General features: G+C 36.1%; 1 protein-coding gene across 2 annotated transcripts; it reads right to left on the minus strand.

Moving 5' to 3' along the window:
• Nucleotides 1-1,529: 1,529 nt before the first annotated feature.
• LOC112524185 lies at nt 1,530-8,894 on the minus strand. 2 transcript variants are annotated; one of them, XM_025133904.1, is made up of 5 exons: nt 8,777-8,894; nt 6,777-7,198; nt 4,121-4,230; nt 2,941-3,045; nt 1,530-2,493 (listed from the first exon to the last, which is right to left on the minus strand). In XM_025133904.1, exons 2-5 carry the CDS (start codon nt 7,153-7,155, stop codon nt 1,972-1,974), a joined length of 1,116 nt encoding a protein of 371 aa, XP_024989672.1. In that variant the 5' UTR covers nt 7,156-7,198; nt 8,777-8,894; the 3' UTR covers nt 1,530-1,971. The 2 variants fall into 2 exon arrangements, with proteins under 2 accessions (XP_024989672.1, XP_024989673.1); XM_025133905.1 differs by lacking the exon at nt 8,777-8,894 and having other exon boundaries at nt 6,777-7,646.
• Nucleotides 8,895-10,761: the final 1,867 nt, after the last annotated feature.

Raw genomic sequence — 10,761 nt, forward strand, 5'->3', positions numbered from 1 at the left:
CACCTGTTTTGCAAATAGTCCGGAGTCACCGTATTTAAACCTCCGTGACTACAAATGAATTTTTATTTCTCCTTGAATTTAAATCAGGACCTTTTAGTACTTTTTGATCTTTTAGAACCAAGTTCAAACTAATAGGCATTACCTTTTTGGTGCAAACTTAGGTGTATTTGTGGACTTTTGTACGAATTAATGAGAGTTGAAGTCCAGAATACGGCGGTGTGTTTCATGCTGAAGGCCGCCTTTTACAATGACGTCACTTGCTTCGTTATGTATTTATTTGGCCTTGTTTATTATACGTGGAGAGGTGTTTTCAAGGTGAATTTCAATTTTAGTCCCCAATAGTTTACCCAAACTTAATTTCTAGTCCTTTTACTTTACTAAGGGGCTTTTTTACCAAAAATAAATAAATTAGATAAGTACTGATTGGGATAAGAAATCTGACTCAAGTAACCGTTGATAAAAAGTTATTGTTTACCTATTGTTTTGAATTAAGTGTGAACTAGGGTTTCCTGAATAGTCTGAAATTCGAACCCTAATAAAAAAAAGGTGTTTGTGCCAAAGCCAAATTTCCCGAAATCCGAAAATCTGAAACCCATCTTGTGGGTAGATATTTGGGTTCAGGTTGGGTTTGATCTTTAGCTACCTGATCCGTCCAAAAACCTGATATATATATATATATATATATATCTATGTATATATATATATATCTATGTATGTGTGTGTGTATGTATATATATGTATTAAAAGAAATGTTCAAGTGAGAACGCAAACTATCTAACAAAACAAAAAAAAATCGTTAATGTATAAATTATAAAATCACATATGATTTTATATTAAAGTAAAAAAAAATAGAAGCTTTTATATGTGAATACACACATATAATATTTTCTAATTTAAAAGTACAATATTGTGCTTTGGTCATTTTAATAAAAGACATTTTATTATTATATTATTAATAAAATAGTTTAACTTATTCAAAAACTTTTTATTACCGATTTGACATCGATATAAGCCGTTTATCCAAACATTCAAAAGTGCTTATTACCGATGTCACATCGAAATAAATCAATAAGTTGTTTTTATAAGCAATCACAAACCCCCCAAGTACATCCACTGTTCCTTATTTTATCTTTATGTTTATATCCAAAGGAGCTTTAAAAAAAATGAATATTGTATTTTTTATATTATTTTTTAAATGAAAAAAATAAAATAAAGTTCATAAGTTCAAATAATTCTTTAAAACCGTAATATTGACGAGATAAATGATCTTTTTTAAATTTTTATCTATCAATCAGATCAAATGCATTATTATTTTATATAACTCTTTATATTTCAAAAAATTGATATAAAAATCACTCTAATTTTTTTGATTAACCTGAATATCCAACCGGTTCGGAGACCATGGAATGTCGGCCTTAACCGGGCTCATTAGACCATCTTCCGAGACCATGCTCAGGACCTGTTCGGGCTCTGGCAAGATGTTTGATATAACAATATACAATTTCATTGACCAAGATGCTCGATAAAATGTCGTATAAAATACACAAAACTAAGATTTCCTGCCAACGCATCACCTAAATAATTACATGGTAATACTTTGACGGTGCACTTGGTATGTGGACGAGACTGTACTGATGGGTGAGTGAAAGAAATGTGCAAGGTTTTAAAGATTTTAACTGCAAATGAATAGTTTAGTAATTTACCAATAATGTCCATCACCTGACATTTGTTCCACCTCTTTTGATGGGTAAAAAAAAAATGCATTTTGTCCCACTTCGTTATGTCTTGTCTTGTCTTGGTTTGATGTCGTAAATCAAACCTGTAACAATTAGTTTTCGTTCTTTCCGGTCCTGTATACCAAACACACACTGAAGTACACGGATTAAAATCCACCTTCCATTCTGCTGATTCAAAAACGAACGACCAACTTCGAATGGTTTTTTGTATTTCGCATGTGTATCGAAAACGGAGTCAGATGGTATCTAACCATGAATCGAAATCATCACCTGGTTCAAACTTGGACACAGGTTGGGATGGGTGCGATATGGAACCAAGAGGAGTGGACCTCGGCTCGTGAGACGGTGGTGCACCGCTCTGATCTAGCAAAGCCGGAGTCGATGTTTCCTTGAGTAGGTCATCGAGGGTATCATCAATATCAATAGCTATCGTCGTTTTCTTTGAGGTTGAGGCCGTTTCTTTCAAGTTAGTATCAGCAAAAGAATCAAGCAGCATATCAAGTTCTGCTTCAGCTGTTTCTGGTTTGAAGTTTGATTGCTCCGCACTTGGCTTTGCAACAGATTTTGGATTTGAATTTGGTGTGGGCTGCATCATTGGGTTCAAACGGGTACTGCTAGCAGGGTCCTGAACAGAATGGTGGCGGCTCTTGGTGGTGTCGTATGATGTGATTTCATGATTGTTATTCGCTGGTAACTCATTTCTATTCGTGCTATCGTGACCCTGGCTAGATTTATGGCGTTCTTCTATTTCACAATACTGCCAGAAGGCAAAAGAAAGTATTAAACAAAGGAACAAAATGCATCAAAATGTAGCGAAGTTTGTACTAATTCCTATTTAGTGTAACAATGGATCTTTTATACCCCCATTTTTTACCAATCCATGTGGATAGGGGCCAACCGCTGAAGGTCGGTAGCTCTGTAGATGACAGCATAGAACTTATGCAAATCAACCAAAAAAGTTCCTTTTTTTTATTAACCTGGATATCCAACCCGCTATGCGAGCCGACTGATCCCAGGGCAACCACCTGCTTTGCAGATAGCCAAGAGTCACAGCATTTGAACCTCCGTGGCCACAAGGGGATTTTTATTCCTCCTTGGATTTGAACCTGGGACCTCCTGGTACTTTTGACCATTGGAGCCAAACTCAAACCAATCAACCAAAAAAAGTTAATGTAAGGTTAAATGTAAATAGAGTACTACATACCAGTTCTGGAGGGAACAAATCGGCTTCCATGAAAAGCCGTTTTGGTAAATCTATTTTCGCAAGTTGTTCTGAAAGAGCTTGCAAATTCAGCGAGAGAAATGAAGCCTACAAACGCAAGAAGGTTTATCGGCAGTTGATTCATTTCAATAGTAAGTATTGTGTATGAAATAGGATGCATAAAGAAGGGGAATAGTAGATGCTTTCGTTCAATATCTGCTGGTTCACAATGAGCCAATAAGAATTGGGATACAAGAGGGGTATTTTCGTCAATTTTTGTTATTGCATGAAGGGTTACTTGTAGCCTTTCCCTACAGTTTAGTTACTTGGCTTGAAAGTTGAGGATACATGCATTATTTTATAAAGATGTAGAAATCTACAAAATGGAAACTGAAACTTTTGGCACATGGCAGAAGAGACTAACTTTCTTGGTGTCAAAACCTCTCCAAAAATAAAAAGCCAAGAAAAGAAAAAATGGGTAGACGCCACCCTCTGAGACGCCCCACGCCACCAGCCCCACGATCATCATGGGGGAGGTAAATCAGCACTAACGTGGGACCTGACTCGTATGAATTGCACGCACACCTCTATCGCTAGGACAGAGCGGGGACAAGATAATGTTGAAGCTTTTAAGGCTTCGAGAAAGTGTCATCTGTAAATTTTGGCAACTGCCAATAGAACTCGTAATGACATAAATTTTCGGATGATTCAATGCCGACTGAAAATCCTTTTAGACCATTCTATAGACAAAGGTGTAAGAATTGCATGTCTATAGTCTTAAGGACTTTCAAATTTTAAATGCATTATTGCCTTTTCAGCCCTACTGCTTCGATTTCAAAAGATTAAGCTATCCAGTTTGGTGCTCCTGGATGGAAACGAATACCCTAGAAGTTGACAACCATCCTATTTAACCATGAATGAAATGATATAAACTTAACAGGATGAAGTCAGGACGTTCAGCAAACCAAGTCATAACGAAATTGTCACCCTAATTTACGGTAGCTTATGGAGTTCATCAACCGTTGATTGGCATTGATCAACAGAAATAACCAATGAATAAGGGTGTAACGGAACTGGTACCAAAGATAATAGGTATCTACAACTAGAAAGGCAGTGCATCAAAACTAGCATTTATCTATCAAAATAAAATACCGTAAAGCCTGCTCAACAAAAAATAAAGTACCTCATAGTTTGCAGGTTTCTTATCCTCCACAAAGAAACTGTCATTTTGAATTGATGATAGTAAGCTTTCTCCTCGGACAGTAAAGAACGCATCTTTTCCCTGACCAAAATCTAACAAACATGATTTAATCTTCTATACTGCTAAAAAATGCTTACCTTTTCATATGCCAAATTACTCAGACACATGTTTATTGCAAGAATTGGAACCGCAACATTCAGTAATATCTTACATGCTATGCTGTTAATATCGTGATATATCGTCGATATATCGGCGATATATCATCGGACCTAGGCAAAATATCGCTGCATAAATATCGGTCAAAATATCGTCCTCGATATTATCGGCGATATTTTCCGATTTTTCCCGATATTTAGCGATATTTTGATGTATATATCGGACCGATATATCGATTTTTTAGGGTTCAATTATTTGGGCTTTTGTTATTTCATGGGCTTGGTAACATATATTATTCGGTCATAAATTAATAGTTTGCCTTCCAACGGTCTTCTTCCTTTCTTTTCATCTTTACGAGTTACGACTTCACACTTCACAGACACCTAGTTCACTTCACGAATCACGACTTCAGACTTCTCACAACTTCAGACTTCTCACGGAGTCACGGTTTGGCTTCTTTTCTCGGATGCCGAACCTATTGCTTGCGATTAGCTCGTTTTTGAACACTTTAGATGATGTGATGTTTTAATTTTGAAACTATATTTCTAAACTCTAATTAATGCATATTATATATATAATCTAAGAAATATTATGTTACCGCTATTTTGGACCGATATATCACCGACATAGCCGATATATCGAATATCGGTCTTGACCGATATTTTGTATATAGACCGATATAACAGCATAGCTTACATGCTTATTGGAGATACGTTAATAAGCCTAGTAACACACCAGGCTAACAATGCCCATTAATAGAATCGGCTGATTTAGTGACCATTTTATTGGGAATGTTTTTGAAACAGAAGCCCCCCCTGGAAAGTAGGTTCTCCATCAGATTTTTTTTTGCAGACAAATTTTAAAAAGCAAATGTTTCCTCGTGTCTAACAAGAAGCAAGGACAATCTTGGTCAAGTGGCGTCAACAAAATGAATTTTAGAAGCATCAAATATGCATTATTTAAATACAAAATGTTGTTTTTCTGGAAATAAAAGATGCATTATCAATCCTACACACACACATATATAAGGCTAAATATCATGAGAAGGTAAGAAGGGAGGGTTCATATGTGAATCATTGAAAAAATCCACTTGAAGATGCGTATCTATGTGAACCTATATGAATAATCTGTAATGTCGGTCCACGTATGCATCTCCAGATAGATTTTTTCGGATTTTTCACATATGAACCTTCTCTTCTTCCCTTCTTACTTTCTCACAATATCTAGCCTTCTCATTTGAACCTCCCATATATATATATATATATATATATATATATATCATATGCAGCAATTTTGTTGAGAGCCCAAATCAGCAACTGTTATAAACCATCCTTCTATAAAGTAATGAAATCAAAATTACATACTGTCAAGATAAAGCAGATTCAAGATTTATATATCATTTCATATAAAAAAACACAAACACATGTACGAGACTAACATATAAAAAAGGTTATGCAATTGGACTATAACAGAGATTTAGTAAATGAATGTATTGACAAGCAATAAAAAAACTTCGATTTACAAGCTAAGATCAGCACAAACTATACCAGTTTCACTGAAAGTACTACAAATAGGCACCCCTTCTTACCATTGATGTACATTTAAGAAAAATGGCCAACCCCTAGAAACTGAATGAAATTGTGAAAGATTGTTGATAGAATTACAAATCAAGACAGAAAAGAAGGCCAAGTAGCATTGATTGAGAAGAAACTAAGGCAACACTATATAAGAAGGGTTGATCATCTCCAATGTAGACCATTGAATTCTATTGGATTTTATTTTTAGCCCAAAGATGTTAAAGGCTTAAGGCACACTTAGGTGCAAAGGGGTCCTGGGGTCTAGGTGCAAGGCGAATGCATGAGGCACGGGCCTCAGAAATATGAGGCACATCTTATCAAAATATATATAATATATATACACACATACAGCTATACACAACTCAAATATGCAGCAAGTACAAGCCTCCAATGCAGCAACCAGCAGGACTTTGATAGAGGCGGAAGGGAGAAGGGTTTAAAGCATGAGCCGTGAATATTTAAGGTCTGGGTATTTATAGAGAAGGATACTTGAAGTTCTAAGGACTGGGTATTTAATATTAGGGTTCGACTTATGTCATCTATTTAGTAACTTTTAATCACTCTTTACGAGGCGCACCTAGGCGGCTAGGCCCACAAGGCACTTTAGCCAAGGCGTAGCGCCTTAGTGAGCCTCGTGAATACGCCGCGGCTAGAGTTTAAAAAAAGCCCAAGACCATGAGCCTCAGAGCCTAGGCACGCTTTTAACAACTATGTGTTAGCCTACCCCTAAAATAGTTGTAGGAAGAAGAGGGGGCAAAAAAACAAACACAAAAGGAAAATTTTACCATCAAAGCAATATTTATGAATCTTCTCGATGATCAAAAGGCTATACATTTAGATAATGAATATATGAAAAGAGAAAGAAAATTGCAATTACAAAAAGCAATTGAAAGGAATATGCATACCAGAAACAAAATCATCAAGAGATGGAAAGATTTCTGAAGAGAACCTCGTAGAATTCTGGGACTTGGCCTCAGAGATCAAGTAACTGTAATCTGCACCTTTGCTTTTAGGTATAACAATGTCACTTGGTTGACTAGATTGACCATCTTTTTGATCTTCTGTAATGGGATCCTTTTCATCCTCATATCGGTCCCAATTAGAGGGAAGTGCAGCTGGGCCCTGAGAATGACGAGGTTTTTCTTTAACTACTTTCCCTGGTGCCTTGTCCACGCCGGTGGCTCCTACAGAGCTAGCACTACCTTTCACCTTTTGATTTGGATGATGTTTCTTATGATGCTGAGAATGTGCTCTCTTTGATTTTGCTAACGATTTTGTGTCCATGATGATGCTAACTTAATATTCTCTTAGAATCTCAGCAACAGATCTGAATGAATAAGAAGTGATATTAAATAGAAAATAACAAGTCATTAGCGTGAACAAAGGAATGTACTAAAATCAAACTTACCTACTATCTCAGACAATGTTCAAGCAAGATTTTCTAAAGAAAAATCTAATAAAGAGAATTGTAGCATTCTAAGAAGAGCGATAAGCTCACTCCAACTTGGATAGCTATATCCGAAACACAAACCCATATGCACTTCGGTCATCACTTCATGTTCCTCAAAATTTGTTCTCCTTCCCTTTCAAAATCTTTTGACTTGTCCACTTTGAATATTCAATGATTGTTAATAGCTACTTTCTCGTTGTAACCTTCAAGCAAGCAATTGTTACAAGTATGGATTCCTATCACTCCTAGAATATTGTTATTACTGCTTCCTCGTATTTTGCAGTTAATATTTTTAATTCTTATGCTATATTCATCTCATATATTGTCATATAATGAACCCCATATTTGGTCTGTTCAATTACTTTCTTTCTGTGATGATCTATATAGCCTATTTCAACATCATGATTATCAACTTATAATAGAACTGCTGCTTCGGTATCTTCATCATTATTTGTGCCTTTTTCTATATTGTTTAAGCAAAGAGAAGATTAAAGTGTAATTTATTAAGCAAAGGAGGTAGTAGCTTATATATTTTCCAGGATGCCAGACTTGGTAACCTAATATAGAACCAGCATTAAGATCGATAGCTTTCCAACTGAGCCGATGAGGATAGAGTTATTCAAATTGAGGCAAATCCAACAGAAAATCACTAGTCCTCAATATCACTTAGGGGTCGTTTACTAAACACTTACTTGGTAAGTGCTTACCGGATAAATTTCATTATCGGATGAACATGAGAAGGGCCAAGAATCTTACCGGGTAAGAGCAATGAAAAGGATAGAGAGTCTTACCCGGTAAGTAAGGATGACGACTCTTACCCAGGTAAGCACTTACCCGGTAACTTGTTGCATTCGATATGTTTTGATGTACTAAAATCTTACGTATAAAAATAAATTATAATGTTGAATCCTATCGGTAAGCACTTACCGAGTAAGCATTTGGGTAAACGGCCCCTTGGTATGTTTACTATGTTGATGGGAACTCAACACTACCTGGACACTTGTTATAGCTAGATACAAATCACGAATACACAATCCAGACAAGTGAAGTCAACTTCTTGTCATTCAAGAAGTAGAATCAAATTTAACCGACCTATGTTCCTCATGATTCCTTTTCAAATACTGGCAAAAAAGAACTTCATATCAACCAAAGACTCAGAACTTTCCTACAAAATCAAACACCGTAGGCTTTCAAGAAGATACACCTGTATTTAGGATCAATAATTCCATCCAGGAACAATGCAAAATCAAACTATATAATAAACCCTTATGCCACCACCAAATCTAGATACAAATGAACATCTAAAACAAGTTAAAAACACATGGCATTACCAGTTAGTTCTTCTAAGCTATTGAACTGAAGATACGTTCGAAAGCAACACAGGAACGGTCGAATTCCCATCACTAACAAAGAACTAGGGTATCATATAAATCATCAGAAAACGATAATTGATACCTTAGTGAAGTAGATGGGTGATTGGTTACGAGTGTAAATTGCTCTCTCTTTCGCGGTGTTTTCTTTGTTGTTTGAAACGGTGATGGGGTCGATCGAATACATATACCAGAAGAGAGTTAGAGACTGAGAGCAGAGAGAGATCGAGAGTGAGAGTCCAATCTTCCAACAAATCGAAGTGGTGAATTTTTCAAGGGTAATTTTTTTTTGGGCCCAATTGAAGGTATAACTAGTGAGGGCCAAATCGGCCCAAACCGTCTTGGGACTTCGGAGGGTCGGAACCAGGACCGACTAGGACCGATGAGGACCGGTTATGAGACCGTCGGTTATGTCAGGTTACTGATTTTGTCGGTTTTGTGTGACCGGGACTGGTTAAGTACCTGTCCGGCCCATTTTTTTTGAAAAATTATAGCCATTATATACCCTTTTTTTTGTTGTTTTTGGCCTCAAAACACTATAAATATGTAGTTTTGGTTGAGAGTTTAACATACCAACTTTTCAATTCTTCAAAAACGCAAAAAACGTTCACAATTCCCGGTTTCTCGCTATATTTTGTGAATTCAACTCGTATTAATTTCTCGTTTCCACTTCACAATTTGCATTTTTTTTCTCTCTTTGTCTTACAAAATGGCCGGTGAACAACATGATGAATCAAACGAACAAGTTGCCCAAGTTCTCGCCGGACACGAATGAAAGTTCAAGATTTGAAATCACTATAACTTGGTGGTTCTCACAAACAGAAAAAGAAGTGCACAATGCAAAATGTGTCAAGCTCTCCTTACGGCGGAAGAAAATTCTACCTTAAGGAGGCATACTGAAAAAACGTGCCCGGGTTGAGGTCAGGGGGCAATTCAAGTCAACCGATACTTGACACTAAAGGTCAAATATGGTTGTATGATGTCGAGTTGAACCGACAAATGACAACACAATATGTCATTCAAGTCGGGTTGTCTTTCGGCATTTCGACAACCCTCACGTTACGAAGTTGATTCAAAAGATACTACAACCACGCTACAAGCGCGGTAAGTTTTAAGGGTCAAACCCTTAAACGTGACACAATAAAAATGTGGAAAATGTGTTTGGCCGAAATGCAACAAATGTTTTCCGTTTTGTCTAACAATATTTCTTTAACATGTGATGTATGGAGCACACCATACGGATTGCCGGTTTCGTATATATGCATAACGACACATTGGGTTGAGCCTACATCATGACATTTATTCAAACGTGTAATCGCGTTTGAACCGTTTGGTGCGCTACATTCGGGTGCACGTCAATTTTCAATTATAAAAAAATGTCTTTCATTTTATATTTTAATTGCTAAAATAATTAGCATTTCATTTAATAACGCTAGTAATAACAATGCTTGTGTGGAAAAATTAAAGTGTCATTTGACACCTATATTAGACGGTAAATTATTTCATACACGTTATGCACACATAATAAATTTAGCCGTTTAAGACGGTTTAAATACGTGTAAACCCATAATAGATAAGTTTAGACTTATGTTGCGGCGAATTTTGGCAAAAGGTAAAACAATGAATGCAAAATATAGAAAGTATTGCAAGGACGTTGATTTTAGAGCTTTGGGACCGAGGTTCGATATGTCCGTTCATTGGAATTCGACTTATTTTATGATTGAAAATTTGATAAAACAAAAAAAATTATATTTTTGCTTTTAATAGACACCATTATCCGCAAAATTCTATTGGAAATCTTGATTAGGCCGTGCTTGAAGGATTGTACAATATTTTAGGCGATTTTAAATGCGACAACACATCTATCCGGTATTTATTATCCAACAAGCTCTTTAGTTTTAAACGAAATCTATATTTTGGCAAGTAAGATTGCCCAATACGAAGACCATCACGATTGAAGAAGGTTGATGTCTTCAATGAAAAAGAAATTGTTAAAATATTTTTATGAGCATCTCATTTGCTTGTCTTTGTGTTGCGGCGTTAAACCCGTATTTAAATGTTATCGATATT

Source organism: Cynara cardunculus (genome assembly GCF_001531365.2).
Source record: "Cynara cardunculus var. scolymus isolate 2C chromosome LG 13, CcrdV1, whole genome shotgun sequence".
Taxonomy (NCBI): domain Eukaryota; kingdom Viridiplantae; phylum Streptophyta; class Magnoliopsida; order Asterales; family Asteraceae; genus Cynara; species Cynara cardunculus.